This window comes from Salarias fasciatus, chromosome 3 (assembly GCF_902148845.1).
Source record: "Salarias fasciatus chromosome 3, fSalaFa1.1, whole genome shotgun sequence".
Taxonomy (NCBI): Eukaryota; Metazoa; Chordata; class Actinopteri; order Blenniiformes; family Blenniidae; genus Salarias; species Salarias fasciatus.
The window spans coordinates 17,249,467-17,265,754 of record NC_043747.1 but is presented as its reverse complement, the minus strand read 5'-3'; the positions used below and the strand labels follow the sequence as shown (position 1 = coordinate 17,265,754).

The 16,288-nt window shown below is 42.3% G+C and overlaps 1 protein-coding gene and 1 long non-coding RNA gene across 2 annotated transcripts in view; one reads left to right on the top strand and one right to left on the bottom strand.

The window, feature by feature from the left end:
* The window catches only part of sema4f (sema domain, immunoglobulin domain (Ig), transmembrane domain (TM) and short cytoplasmic domain, (semaphorin) 4F), a 46,039-nt gene extending 44,159 nt beyond the window's left edge, over window positions 1-1,880 (top strand). The window contains exons 14-15 of the mRNA XM_030088301.1: window positions 60-250; window positions 381-1,880. Of these exons, the coding sequence (XP_029944161.1) occupies window positions 60-250; window positions 381-1,091 (902 nt within the window). The 3' untranslated portion in view covers window positions 1,092-1,880. The remainder of the gene's footprint in view (window positions 1-59; window positions 251-380) is intronic.
* A 2,922-nt stretch (window positions 1,881-4,802) lies between these two features.
* On the bottom strand, window positions 4,803-6,232 carry LOC115386112 (uncharacterized). Its single transcript, XR_003931274.1, has 4 exons — window positions 6,095-6,232; window positions 5,893-6,013; window positions 5,730-5,783; window positions 4,803-5,609 (listed from the first exon to the last, which is right to left on the bottom strand). It is a non-coding gene; the product is annotated as an uncharacterized LOC115386112 (long non-coding RNA).
* Window positions 6,233-16,288: the final 10,056 nt, after the last annotated feature.

Below are 16,288 nucleotides of genomic sequence, written 5' to 3'. Positions count from 1 at the left end.
CTCCGTCTTTCAGCTGTGTTTGTCTCCCTGACGATTCTCCCCTCGCCGCCGTCCTCCAGGGCGCTGCTCCCCGACCCCCAGGGTGCTGCGCGTTACCAGGGACATGCGGATCCTGCTGCCGTGCGTCCAGCTGTCGCCCCGGCCCTGCAGCTGGGAGTACCCCCCCCACAGACACACCCGGCAGCACCACTCCGACTTGGAGGTGACTGTCGGCGACGACAGCGTGGGAACCTACGTGTGCACGTGTCAGGTACAGCAGAAAGCCCCGCTTTCCTTTCCTGCTTTTCTTAACACCTTCTTTAATTTCATGTATTTGTTTCTTTGCCTTTGTGAAGCGTTTAGAGTTGCTTGTTTATGAATGGCTTCTCTGTGCCTTCCAGGAGGCGGGGCCAGACATCAGAGACCCCACCCCCTGCCGCAGGGCGGAGTATCAGCTGACCCTGGAAGATCCCGTTATCGGAGGGACCGGGTCGACGCCTGGAGGCCGCCACGTCCTCGCCATCTACATCGTGTTCTTCTTTGCCGGCTTAGTGCTCGGCGTGTTCCTCCTCTACTTCGTGACCAGGCGGCGTTCGCTCGCTCGCCAGGGGCGTCACCTCCCGGACAACTCGCTGTCGTCAGAGAAGGGGCGGGACCTGCTGGGCTCCTCGGCCACGCCTCAGTCGCCCAGCAGCGCCAGCCTGCTGTCCGAGGGCTTCCGGCTCACGGAGAAACGCAACGGGACCTCCACCACCACCACCACGCTCCTCAGCAACCAGGGCAACGGCGGTCACCATAGCAACAGCTACAGCGGCTCCCTGATCCACAGCAACTCCAGCAACGGCCACGGAAACTCGCTGTACGGCAACTGCAACGCCGGCAGCGGCGGGCTGAAGTTCGCCTCGGAGATTCTGGCCGCGGACATGCTGGACGGAAGGACGGGGGAGCGAGAGAGGGCCAGGCCCGAGGGGGGCGAGCGGGAGGCGGGGGAGGGGGACGAGGTGGACGAGGGCCTGGGGGACGGACTGAAGGTCCTGGACGAGGAGCTCGCCAGCTTCCCCATGTTCAAATCCCCGGCTCCGCTGGCAAAGTGTGAGGAAAGCTCAATATGAAGGAAGGGGGCGAGGATTTAAAAACTAACTGCCGATTTCCCCGTTTTGCATCCTGATAAACAAAGCGAAGACGAGAAGGATCGCCAAGCGGCCACCGCCTCTGAGAGGAAACTGTGGCATCAAGAGAAACTCACGTACATGAGAGAAATACGAATGCAAATGTGCGTTTTTATGTCTGAGCATGCGAGAGAAACCTGTTACGACAGCAGATGTCCAGCAGTGTCACTGAGTGAGTCGCTCAGGACGGGAGAGACGTGTAAATACATGTACATAGAAGCAGCCCCGGCTCGGCTGCCGCTCTGTGTCGTTCAAATGTTATCAAATCAAAGATAAAATGTCTACACGTGTAGACATCGCAAAAGCCATATTGTTGTTTACTTTCTCCGTCGGCACTGCAGTGGAAAAGTGCACTTTCCTCCGTCTGTCTCCGTCTGTACTCCTCTCTCTGACCACTCAAATCCCAAACCACGGTTTGAAGGCACCAAAGGACTGCCGAGCGTCTCTGTCAGAGACCTCCAGTCTCCTGCGGGGCCTTCAGGCGGGCCGCGGCGGCCATGACGGGGCTGTCCCTGGAGAGAAGCAGCAACAGGAAACAGGAAATAGACGGCTGCCACGTCTGCCTCTGCCAACACGTCCTGAGACAGAAGCAGACGTTTGAAGGACGAGACAGTCGTTGGACTCATGAAATTAACGGACCTTCCCGGACTCAGAGCCACCGTCACCTCATTTTGTGATCGTGGAGACGTATTGTTTTTGTCATGTTGTTTCGTAATAAAACATGAAAGCGTTGCAGTTTTGTCCTGTGTGCGTATTCTTCCTCCAACCGTAATTTGAAGCACAGTGAACAGAAGTGTAACACTGACGTCCGGTTACAGACGTAGAGAAAAGCTCAACAGTGAGCTGGAGCTGCTGTTACAGGCTGCCACTCAATTCATCTCGAAAGTTTAAATAATGCAGATCTTTGGTGTCTTGATAATATCTGTACAGACAATGAACTTGCAAAACATAAAAGCACATGCAATTATGACTAATTTGGCGTCAGTTCCAATCTGTAGCGGAGCCAGAGTGGGTGCAAGGGGGCGGTCGCCCCAGGGCCCACAAGGTCATAGGGCCCCGTTTCATGTGATGTGTTCACATTTACTCGTAAATAAATTATTAAAATAAAATATGCAGTGTGTGTGAGAAGGTATAGGCATATGATTGTGGGCTCCAAATTGCCAATTCTTACATTACGACTGTCCATGAATGCATCAGAGCTGTAAGCCAGCGCTGATTGGCTGTGCGTCATGAACAAGTTTTTTCTTTGCACTTGATCTGAACTCTTTGGAGGGAAGTTAAACAGTATGCTAAACACTATGCTAGCCGCTAGTTGTACTACCCAAAACCTAACATCGGAGCCACTGGTGAGTCAGTGAAACCTTCAAAAATATTATCTTTATCAGAATGCTGTGGTCTTAAACACCTGCCTATTTGAATGTGCCTTGTGTTGCTCTCAACTAAAAGAGACCGCCGAGTCTATTTTTTTTTCTAATATACATGAATTCCAAAAGATATAGATAGCTGTGTCTATATCTATCTGAATAGATTGTGTAATTTTTGACCAGCTGTGTTCATTTTATATTTAAACTGTATCAAAGATGGTACAGATTTAGTCCGTGAGTTTTTATCTGAGCTTTCAGCACCATGGACAGCGGACGCTCTGAGACTGACACCTGTCAGGCTGCAGTTTTGTGTGTGTGTGTGTGTGTGTGTGTGTGTGTGTGTGTTCTCGTATTTCTATCCTTGTTGGGGCCAAATGTCCCCACAAGGATAGCAAAACGTGGAACGACGTGCCTTGTGGGGACCTTTTTTCCGGTCCTAAGTAGGAGAAACAGTGTTTTCTTGACCATGTTGTTGTTACTGAAAAAAGTAAAAGTGCAAAAACATTTCTTTAGGGTTAGGCTTTGTTGTGGTGTGGGTTAGGGTTAGGGTAAGGGTCAGGGTTAGGGGCTAGACATGAATGGGAGTCAATGGACGGTCCCCACGAGGATAGAAATACGAGACTGTACGTGTGTGTGTGTGTGTGTGTGTGTGTGTGTGTGTGTGTGTGTGTGTGTGTGTGTGTGTGTGTGTGTGTGTGTGTGTGTGTGTGTGTGTGTGTGTGTGTGTGTGTGTGTGTGTGTGTGTGTGTGTGTGTGTGTGCGCGCGCGCGCGTATGTGTATTTGTTCTTCGGAACATGGTTTGTGAACTGATTTGTGACTTTATTCTGCTTTCTGAGGCATATAATATGGGTTTGCTTGCCTCAATAAAAGTGAGCATTAGTGTGTTGTTTGATGGTAGCATGAGGGATTGTTTGAATGGTAAAATTACTATCATAAGGGCCCATCAAGAATGCTCCGCCCCCTCTGAGACCCACGCTCCGCCTTTGGCTCCAATACAAGAAACTTAAGACTCAACAAAAATCATGAGACCACCTCAACAAACTTGAAGACATCTAGCAATAAGACAGAGAACTTAAACATAGGTGGTGCAGCCACAATGCAGGGAATGTTGTCAGGGTTGCTAGATCTGACTCAGTTTCCAGCTCTAACACAACATAACCCCCTCCCTCCAAACCTATTAAAACCCGGCCCAAATCTCAATTTATGCAGAAACTCATGTTAAAACCAAAAACCTCTTATTTGCATCATAAAGAACACGCCACAAGCACACAGCCGCACTAAATAAACAAATACAATCTGGCAACACAGGCTCCCGAGGTACTTTCTGTGCTCTCAGTGCCCAGGGTTTTATTCAGTACAGAACAGTCTGGTGTTTTTGGGAGCCGTCTTTAAACGCACCACGAGGGAGACAAGCTGCTGATACTGTTCAGTTAAAGAAAATCCAGAGTCAGAAAAAAGGCAAAAAACATTCCAAATTTTTTCCAAAAAGTTCTGCTGTCAGTTCAGTAATGCTGTTATATGCAGATAATTACTACTACTACTATTACTACTACTAGTTTCTACAAAAAAGTAACTAAGTTACAGTATTGTAAATATAACTAATGACGAGACAAAGTCACCATTGCATTACTTAATAAATAAGTTTTGATAAGTCAAAGAATTAGGATTCTATCTTAATGCAACTTTAAGATGCAAGTTCAATTATTTATTATCAAACTGAATATATGATCAATGAAATAAATGGACACCTCAGAGAATCAATTACAAATAGCAAAAACGAAGTTACTCTAAATTATTCAAATGTGTGATAAGACAAGACACCAATCTAATTTAGTTTGAAACCACAGATAGCATTTCTACATTTGCAAAAGAATAATAACACACAACAGATGGCTGTACTTCCATTTAAAAGCTACCTGTAGCTGATCAGGGCTTTCTGGCTGTACCTCTGTGAGCTCTGCTCTCTCATGTACCTGAACTCACTACTGAGCTGTTTGTGTGTTTAACACCTGTCCAGGGACCTGTTGCAGAAAACCAAGATAAAGGAATAATCCGGGATATCTTAGTTACCCTGACTGCAATAAAAGTAAAACTTTGATTTTAATCGGTCATCGTTTGTCTCCCATCACATTAATCAAGCTCGGAGTAATAATTGAAGATCCAACTGCAATTTCCAACACGTCCATGAGAACCTCCTGTTCCGGAATAATAATAACTAAATAATAAAACTCTTTCACTGATAATGTTCAGATCAAGAAGGTGGAAAAATAAAGACACCTTGGAAAGAAATCTTTATTTTTCAAACTGATTGAGAACAAAAAAAGCAAACAAATTTACAGATCAGTAGTAAATGCAGCAAAATGAATGTAAATCTTTAATACAGAAATAAAGAATCAGAGACAGAATCCAGCTCAGCAGCTTTATGTTCCACGTCTGTCAGTAGCCTCACATGACTGCAGTCATTATTGTAACGGAAGATGTAATCGTGGGTGTCGTTTTCCTCAAGCTGTCTGTTTCAAAGCAGGAAGCAACCCTCAGTCTGTGCATCAGCAGTTAATATTTACAATTACCTCAAATAATGCAAAAGAATTTTTAGATCTTTCAGAAAACTGATATCTTGATAATATTCATCACAAAGACACTGAGCTTGCAAAGAAAAAAAAATATAAAAGCACATGCAATTTTAACTAGTTTGGCATAAGTTCCAATACAAGAAACTTGAAATTGAACTAAAATCATGACACCACCTCAAGAAATATGAAGACATTTAGCAATACGACAAAGAAACTAAACAGACGTGCTGCTGCTCATACTAATACTTTCTAACTGGACTCAAAGTTCATCATGGCGGTGACTCTCAAGGCATTTAATGATAATATCCTGTTCTTCCAGTTTCTTTTCCTGTGCATTCATTCCAATTCTTATATTCTCGGTGTACTTATCTAAAAACTTTATCTGCTCCGTGTTCTTCTGATACCAGTCATATGAAGGAGAGTCAGCAAATGCATCGCCCTCCGTCCACATCACTTCATCCCAAAATGTTTGGTAGAAAGCCATCACTTCTTCATAAGCTGCCATTATCTCCTGGTACCAAGCCTGATGGAGGGAGAACAAAAAGATTCATGACATGTGGTTTTACTGTATTGTGACTAGAATAACATGCTGCATTTCAGAACAAAAGTCCTCAGGAAAAAAGAGAGCAAATATTCAAATAACCTTCAATGTTTTCAGTCTTTCTGTCGCTATCTGATGAGACTTCTTCACTGTTTCCTGAAAATAACACAAGCACCTGTAGTAAAATAAACTTCACAACAGAAATAACAGAAAATAATGAATCAAGTTGTAAGAAGCAAATGAAGGCTCCAACTCGTGGTTTTACCAGTGAAACTTTGGTTGCATTTGCAGAGCAAAGGAAGCAGAGCAGGATGAAGAGAAGGGAGAGTCCTGGAATCCTCCTGAAACCAGCCTCTCTGCTTTTCTGTGCCTCCGACATCATTGTTCTGAGAGAAAACAGTTTTTGGTGAAATCACGGTGAGAGGAAAATGTTTAAACTGCAAATGAAGAATCGTCTTTAAACTTACCGATCGGAACAGCGGACAGTGTGAAGTTTTTTTGTGAAGTTTCCTGAAATCACCAGGATGAAGAAGAAAGAGTTATGAAAGGATTGATGCGGTGAGGCTGCAGATAGTTGCGTCTGCCGTGTGCCCCACCCCAGGAAGTGTGTGTGTGTGTGTGTTTGTGTGTGTGTGTGTGTGTGTGTGTGTGTGTGTGTGTGTGTGTGTGGTTTTGTGGTTGAAAGTGACGCAGTCACAACAAGAAAACGATTTATTTGCCTAAGATCAACATTTTGAAGACGGTTGAGTTACTTTGATTTTTTTGATCAACCTGCAGTCTCTGTTAGAGAATATAACACAAGAAAGACCATCTTTGACTCTCCACACTAAATACTGGATTACCCAAAAGTCTAGCTGGAGAAAATAATTGAAGATATCTCTTCTGCACTACAGGAGACGTGTTTCCTCAGTTAAACACAACAAGCAACTCTTTTCACGGAAATCATCTGTGATGATAAAGGATGTGGTTGACTTGTGAAAGTTCCACTCAGACCTCTGTGTTTTTATCCAGTATGAAAGCCACTCTGTTGAGGCAACCGAGATTGTTATCAAATAAGGTGAGAGATGGAAATTTGAATGGTCTGTAAAAGTTTCAGGTCTGCAAAAATCTTGTAAGTAAGTTGTATCTATATAGCACCTTTCACAGGTACAAAACCACAAAATGCTTCACGGTGGACACAGTATAACACAAAGCACAATAAAGCACAAAACACTGTGGAATGGAGCAAGTTAAAGGTTAAAGGTTAAACGCCTCTCGCTCTAAAAGTGAAGACTAAAATTTAAAAATGTGCTGAACAGGTATATATGTGACCTGATGTTTTTAAATCAGTAGATATCACAAACATCAGCAGTTTTCATCCAGACTATATTGTGGAATTGTTTTCATCCTGAACCCTGTCAATTGTTTAAATTTAGACATGTCAGGCCAGACGTGTGTGTGTAAGCAGTAGTGGACTGAGGGCTGACACACACACCATGAGAGAGAGAGTGAAATAAAATCAAATGAAGACTCAAAGTGTTTCTTTATTATAATATAAAATGAATTCATTTATCCATTTTTTGATAAGCCACATCATATATGCTGCTGTTAGAGATGATTACTAGTAAAGGGAACAGACATTATGGCCTTTATTTTTGTAAACTGCTGGTTTACTTCTGGTCTAAGCGCGGCATAGGCGGACTTTCGGCGCAGGAAGTCAACATGTCCAGAACATTTTGCACTTTTGGTGAAGGGGCGCAGAGCAGCGCAGTCATGCCTCCGTCACGCCCACCGGCACAGGTGTTGCAGGAGGGAGGAGAGAAAGTGTCATGGTGCAGTTGAAAGGCTCAGGTGCAGACAGCAAAAGGCAGAGACGGGGGTGAAGTGAAGAAAAACAGATTTATTTCCACAGAAGCTTTTAGGACTGAGATTGAGTCCAGAAGGCGTGAGTCCTGACTGGTGGTGGAGAAGCGCGTGCAGGAATCCAGAGTCAGAGCAGAGCAGAGCAGGCAGGGAAGGCAGGTCGGAACAGCAGGCTGAGTGGGTCTGAACTAGACACAAGCAACTTGGTTAGTGTGGCACCGACGGCTGCAAACAATCACAAACTTCCAAAACTAACTGTTGGTGTGTTACGATCCAGCGCTGATTAAAGACTGGGCCCCGCTTAAGTAGAGGAGCGTCAGCAGGCACAGCTGAATCTCATTCAGTGATGACTTGACCCACATTGCAGGAAACAGCCCTTCCCAGCACCGCCCACCTGAAAACACAACAAGAAGAAACAATAGCGGCCCTAATGGGACGTAGACATGAAGGACGTAGCAGTATTCTTCCCTCTACAATCAACCGACCAGGGTAAAGGCGGTGGAACTCCCAGATGAGTTCTGGGTCCACAATGCGTCCACGCGGAACCCAAGACCGCTCCTCTGGTCCGTAACCCTCCCAGTCGACCAGGTCCTGGACTCCCCGACCCCGGCGGCGAACATCCACCGTATAGACCAGGCCTCCATCCAACATCCTGGGTGGAGGTGGGATGGACGGGGGGGGCCAGAGAACTCTCTGCCACCGGTTTGACCTGAGATACGTGAAAAGTGAGATGAATGCGCATAGACGAGGGGAGTTTGAGGCAAACCGCACTGGGGCTGATGATCCTCTCAACATAAACAAGAAAGACCATCTTTGACTCTACACACTAAATACTGGATTACCCAAAAGTCTAGCAGGAGAAAATAATTGATTATATCTCTTCTACACTACAGGAGACGTGTTTCCTCAGTTAACTGAAACACAACAAGTAACTCTAATAACGGAAATCATCGGTGATGATAAAGGATGTGGTTGACTTGTTTAAGTTCCACTCAGACCTCTGTGTTTTCATCCAGTATGAAAGCCACTCTGCTGAGGCAACCGAGATTATCAAATAAGGTGAGAGACAGAAATCTGAATGGTCTGTGGATCTTCAATTTGAAGCTTTGACAAGTTCCAGGTCTGCAAAAGTCTTGTAAGTAAGTAGATTTAATTTATATAGCACCTTTCAGAGTTGCACAACCACAAAATGCTTCACAGTGGACACAGTATAACACAAAACACTGTGAAATGGAGCAAACTGAAGATTAAAGGTTAAAAGCCTTTCGCCCTAAAAGTGAGGACTAAAATGAGTAGGTATATATGTGACCTTATATGTCTTTAAATCAGTAAATATTACAAACATCAGTTTTCATCCAGACTATATTGTGGAATTGTTATGTCAGCGGAAGAGGACTTTCAGAGCAGGAAGTCAACGGGGCGTGTGCAGAACATTTTTTTCAATTTTCGTGACGGGGCGCAGAGCGGTGGAGCCACGCCTCCGTCCCACCCACTTGTGCAAGTGCTGCAAGAGTGAGGAGAGAAAGTGGGTTTAACCCAGCTGAGTGTCATCTCGACCAATCAAATGAACACCTCTCCTCATTTTTAGATGCTCTGCACTGTGGCTGCTCTGCCACATCCCAGACTGTCTGAGGGGAATTAAGCTTATTTCTATGTCTTTGTGCCGCAATTCTGGTTAAGATGCACATGAATCATAAATGAAAAACTATCTGTCAATCTGTCTTGTACCTTGAAAAACTTACCGACTTCATTGTGTGCATATGTGTGTACAGATTACTTATTGATTAAATATGACCCCCCCCCCCCCCCCCCCCCCCCAAACACACACACACACTCAGAAGCAGAAAAACAATACAAAACAATCTAATACTAAATCATAAACCAACAATGTATATGATTCTATTTTTATATGATGAATCTCTTGAAGAGCTTGGGGAGCCGGACAAATGAAATAAAAATGCAGACATCCTGCATTTAGAGGCTAATAATTCTTTCTCAGTGACGAACTGCTCCGGCGAGGTGTTTTCGATACAGCGCGTGCTTTTACGTGACACAATACTCATTCACAAAGAACTGAGAAGGCAAACTGACAGGTGCATGGCTTTACCAATGCATAGTGAAATGATGCAAGATCAATGCATCTTACAAACTTTCTTCACTGCTTTTATTCTTCCTTATCATCAATCAGTAGATATGTGGCAGCAGTGCATGTTCTTTGATGGTGTGAAATAATAACTTCTTCCATGGTGCTGCAGCCCAGGTTTCCTCCTCCTCAAAATCACAGGTAGAAATGATGATTCATCTGCTTTTTACGGTGTTTAATGCATGCGTATGCGGCCGTGCAGGGCAGTCCACATAGAATCGCATCCAAAATATCTTTTCTTTTTTAAAAAAAATGTGATCAATCCCCCGTAGTCCGGGATGATGCGAGATATCAACGAGATCACACCGAACTGCAGCAGAACAGAACGCCGCCTCTGCGTGATGCAGGACATGCCTTCACCAACTCTGCACAGCTACGGAATTTATCTGTGGTTTTAAACACACCATATACGTGAAGCGTAGGACACATGACAGAGCACAAGGACAGACCCACAAGGAGCCGACAAGACAGACCAGGGAAGCAGGACTTAAACAGGGGCAGACACAGGTGAGGCACATTAGGTGGTAATGAGGCAGGTGACTTGGCAGGAGAACATGAGGGCAGACAAACACAAAACAGGACCCGAGCGCCCCCACATGGCCGCAGGAGTAGGGGTGGGCGATATGGCAAAAATATCATATCACGATTTTTTGAATTCAAAATCACGATCACGACTTTATCACGATTCTTTTTTATATTGATTTTTCTAGACTAATTTGCAAATATGACCATTTTTTCCCCAATGTTAAACATATAAAATGCGTAAAATGTATGTAAAATCCCTAAAAGAAAAAGAAAACAATTTAAACCAAAGAAACAGGCTTTTATTTAAATAATAGTTTTTTATCAAGATGTGCACATACACAAAAAGTAATCAACAACAATACAGTGCACTTTTGTAGCAGAAAACCTAAACATACGAAGTAGCTTATCAAAAAGGGTAAATACAAATGTAAACTTAACTGGTTACAGCTTATAGTGCAACAATTTGGAGCAAAAATTATTCAACTCTGTCTGTCACCCGAGTGAATAACAGCTGCTTGAACAATTTTTTGTGCAGACATCTCAGGGCTTTTTTCTCTTGAAAATGAGGTACAAGGTAATGAAAATAATTAAGTAAAATTCCGTAACAAAAACTTAACACACTAAATAGCTTATCAAAAACGGTGAAAAGAAATGTAAAGAAACTTTAATGTCTGTCACTTGAGTGAATAACAGCTGCTTGGACATTTTTTGTGCAGACATCTCAGGGCTTTTATCTCCTTTTAAAAAGGAAATACATTCATATGACAGATTACAGTCACAAATTTTTAGCCAGGAAAACCAACTTGTCAACTTTATCTGGCTTAAGAGAAGCCCTTTGGCAGGTTACTATATTGCCACCTGTGCTGAAGACTCGCTCTGAGGGAGCACTCGTTGCTGGAATGCACAGATACTTTCGGGCGAGTTGGCTAACCCTTGGAAAGTTTCCTTCATGAAGTCTCCACCATTCAAGAGGATCCATTTCACTGTCTGCATTTGGTGTGGACAGGTAGGCCTTCAGTTCCCCATCTATTGCCTCTCTTAGAGTTGGGGGAGCAGATGTGGTGGCAGCTGCAGATGTAGCACCTGAGGTTTTTAAAAAGCTGGCTAATGTTTTCTTCTTTGCTTTCTTTGGTGGACCGTGTTCTTCAACCTCAGGACTCTGTGATGTGGACGGACGCTGATGGTGTGCTTGTGCATCCAGCATGGACTCCAGCTCAGACACAGCTTTGGCTTGTACTTCCTCTTTCTTGTCACTGTCAATGTATTGAGATTTGAACCTGGGATCAAGAAGAGATGCCATGTCCAGCAAGGCATCAGTGGAGGGATCCTGGTATTTTTCTGTGAGGTAGTTAAGGATAGTTGTCTTCATTGTGTTTGTCAGCTCACCATCTTCATCATCCAGGTTAAGGAGGTTGACTTTCAGCAGGTGCAGGACTGGCTTGACATAGGAGACACTCACATAATCCTCCCCTGAAAGTGCATCGGTGAAATCTCTCAGCGGACAGAGGGCCTTCTTTATGGACTCCATCACATCAGTATCTTGCCATGTTGGTACCAAGTGCCTCGTCTTCTTGTCAGCCTTCAGGACCTGAGAAATGGCTTTTTCTTGGTCCAACATTCTCTCAATCATGGCAAGTTTGGAGCCCCATCGGGTTGGCGACTCTGTCATGAGTTTTTGTTGAGGTAGATTCATTTCTGTTTGAGCTTGTGTAACAGGTCTCAGATTGAGAACCCATTAACAGATAAGAAATCCTGTAAAACAGGATGAAAAGATGAGACAGACGACCGATGCTTCTGGTGCAGTCTGGCTTCTTCAGCAGAATTTATTTACAATTCCCATAATATTTTCTTTCTTTTCCATATTCCCATATTTTCAACATCATATCAAAAACACAATCACGGTTGATCACAAACAGTAACAATTCAATCCTGTTTTTTTCTTGACACAACACAATATCATTTTACCACAAAATATGATCTTACATCCAGTATAGTACTGCATTAATATGTTCCTCTTCACTCAGATTAACTGTTTTATCACTCAGATCAAATCTAAATCAATGAAATGTAACTTATTTAACCTTACTTTTAAGTTGAAATTAATGACACGAGTGTATTACTCTTAAATCTTGGGAAGAGTGTATGAGCTGAAGACAAAATTAATCCATTTTTAACCATTTCAAACAATCATGCAAAGATATTACTGTAACTCATAACTTATTTACACAATCAACAATATACAAATCCATAAGAATGATATTTAACCTAAAACAAAATGTGCTGGAGCCATAAATTAATACAGAATTCTGGTCACAAAGGAAAAACTACAACGCAGCGCCATATTCTGCCACATGTGACGCACGAAGGAAACACGTTTCCCATTCATTCAAAAAACACGGTCAAATCTACTGAAAACATGAACAAACTCAAATGATCATCTTCTTCAAACATTTAATCACAAGTTTGAGTAAGTTTTATGAATATATTCACACTCTACTAACCTGTAAAACAGGATGAAAAGATGAGACAGACGACCGATGCTTCTGGTGCAGTCTGGCTTCTTCAGCAGAATGAGGAAGTTGATACTTCCGTTTACACGGAGAAGCAAGGCGCCACTGCCTCCTACTGGTGGCACTGAATAAGTGTCTCATAAATGTAATTGCCTCACATGACAAGAATTTTTTTTGCTCTTAGAGGAAGCAACAATTAATCATTTCGGATTACATTCACAAATCTACAGAAATAATACATTCAAAATAAACAAAACTTCATAAAATGTGACCGACATTTAATGAGCGTCACACTTGGCTCAAATCCCTTTTCTTCTTCCAGCTGAAGGAGAACGTACTCATTACTTTCTTACAGACAGATGTTGCACGTGCTACACGAGGATCTTTGGCACTTTTTCTGAAAGACAAAACAACACAATATATTAACCACCAAATGCATTGATTAAATCAAACTAAAATCAGATAAGTTACATGGTGTAATTGTCTAAACAGTTTATTCTGATGCTGTATTTTTCAAAAACTGAAAATTAAACATTTCAATAACATTTTTTTTTTAATCAAAGGCTAATGTAACAAACTACTGCATTGTGTCCCCAGCGTATTCTAGAGTAATTTTAATGAAACAGTTCATCAAATTACAGACTAACACAAACACCATTTTATGTGTTCTTAGTTTATTCTGGAGATATTTTAATTATAAAAAAGCTTATTACAGCATAGACTAAATGATAAATTACTGTTTTCTGTGTTACTAGTTTATTCTGGAGATATTTTAAATAAAAAAGGTTTATAGCATCATAGACTACACATAAATGAATGTGTTCCTTGTTTATGCTTGAGTTATTTTTAATAAAATACTTGATTACATTATAGACTAACAATAAATTCTTTTTTGTGTTCTTAGTTTATTCAAGAGGTTTTTTATTTTAATAAAATAGTTTACTACATTATAAACTAATACTAGGATTTAAAAACTAACTGCCGATTTCCCCGTTTTGCATCCTGAAAAACAAAGCGAAGACGAGAAGGATCGCCAAGCGGCCACCGCCTCTGAGAGGAAACTGTGGCGTCGAGAGAAACTCACGCACATGAGAGAAATACGAATGCAAATGTGAGTTTTTATGTCTGAGCATGCGAGAGAAACCTGTTACGACAGCAGATGTCCAGCAGTGTCACTGAGTGAGTCGCTCAGGACGGGAGAGACGTGTAAATACATGTACATAGAAGCAGCCCCGGCTCGGCTGCCGCTCTGTGTCGTTCAAATGTTATCAAATCAAAGATAAAATGTCTACATGTGTAGACATCGCAAAAGCCATATTGTTGTTTACTTTCTCCGTCAGCACTGCAGTGGAAAAGTGCACTTTCCTCCGTCTGTCTCCGTCTGTACTCCTCTCTCTGACCACTCAAATCCCAAACCACGGTTCGAAGGCACCAAAGGACCGCCGAGCGTCTCTGTCAGAGACCTCCAGTCTCCTGCGGGGCCTTCAGACGGGCCGCGGCGGCCATGACGGGGCTGTCCCTGGAGAGAAGCAGCAACAGGAAACAGGAAATAGGCGGCTCCCACGTCTGACTCTGCCAACACCGTCACCTCATTTTGTGATCGTGGAGACGTATTGTTGTTGTCATGTTGTTTCGTAATAAAACATGAAAGCGTTGCAGTTTTGTCCTGTGGGCGTATTCTTCCTCCAAACGTAATTTGAAACACAGTGAACAGAAGTGTAACACTGACGTCCGGTTACAGACGTAGACAGAGAAACTAAACCTATTAATGTAGGGTAACACAGCAGCACAATACAAAGTTCTCTGTTTTAGCAGATCTCTTAACTGCAAACATATGCTTCTTCTTTGGAGCGGGTGGCGACCAACAACTTTGGTGCACAGCGCCACCTACTGTGTCTCTTGGTGAATGTACTTCAGTTCACATCCAGATCACCGTATTCACTTCAGAGATCTGTAAAACCACAACAGCAAGTATTTTGCAACACCGGGCTGTCGTGGAGGAGAGGCGTGAGCGGACCATGAGGAAATATTGGTGAAACTAATGAGTTTTTGGACGATTAAAGCCGTTTTGGGAGCCAGCGCCACACATGCCCCATTGGCTAACAGTATACGGATGTCTACAACTCGATTTTGGATCGAAATTTCTGCCGAAGCACTGTTTGGATCAGAAAACCCTTCTGGGTGAGAATATTGTTCTACTTCGTTCTATAAACAACGTGAAAACTGTTTGAAATGAACTTATCCTTTAAAAACACCTAAGTATATACTGTATACACACACCCATTTATTTTTGGACCTTCCTACTATCTGGAAACAATTTGTAAAAGAGATGTTCCCCTTCCCTATTTTTCATGATTTCATCTTTCTCTTTACTTATTCTTCTAGCAGATTGAAAACAAAAGGGGAAAAAAATGCAGTTCAGTGCAGGAGTGCTAAATGCAGCTCAAGTAATGTTCATCTTTAATGCAGAAATAAAGAATCAGTGGTGGAATCCACATCTCTGTGTAGCCTCACATAACTGATCAATATTTTAACTGAAGATGTTAATCGTGGGTGTTATTTTCCCCACACTGTCTGCAGGTCAACAGGAAGCACACTTCTGTCTGTGTGAAAGCAGTTAATATTTGTAATAAAAAGAACTACATAATGCAGATCTTTAGTATCCTTTAGTAGTATATTTATATAAAATGAACTTGCAAAACAAAAAAATCACATGAAATGTCAGCTAATTTGGCACAAGTTCCCATAGAAGAAGCTTAATATTGAACAAAAATCCTGAGACCACCTCAAGAAATATAAAGATATTGAGCAATAAGACAGAGAAACTAAACAGATGCGGTGCAGCCACAGTGCAGGGTTGCCAGATCTGACTCAGTTTCCAGCTAAAACACAACGTAACCCCCCTCCCTACGAACTTCATTAAACAGGGGCCAAATCTCAATATCTGTACAAACTCATGTTAGAACCATAAAATTCTTATTTGCATGATAAGGAACACGCCACAAGCACACAGCTGCGCTAAATAAACAAATACAATCTGGCAACACAGGCTCCTGATTTACTCTGCAGTCATCTGTGCTCCTGTGGTGTAATAACTGAAGATCCAACTGCAATTTCCAACACCTCCATGAGAACTTCCTGTTCCGGAATAATAATTAAATAAAAAAAAACCTTTTCATTAATATTGTTCAGATCAAGATGAAAAAATAAAGACACCTTGAAAAGAAATCTTTATTTTTCAAGCAGATTGAGAACAACAAAGGCAAACAAATTTACAGATCAGTAGTAAATGCAGCAAAATGAATGAAAATCTTTAATAGAGATCGAGAACAAATCAGAGACAGAATCCAGCTCGGCAGCTTTCTGTTCCACATCTGTCAGTAGCCTCACGTAACTGCAATCATTATTGAAATCTTTGATTTAACCTTTTGGGTTTCATTTTCCTCATGCAATCTGTTTCAAAGCAGGAAGCACATTTCCGTCTGTACATTAGCAGTTAATATTTGCAATTATGTCAAATAATGCAAAAGAATTCTTTGATCATTCAGAAAACTGATATCTTGATCATATTCATCACAAAGACACTGAGCTTGCAAAGAAAAAAAAATAAAAGCACATGATAAAAGCACATGCAATTATAA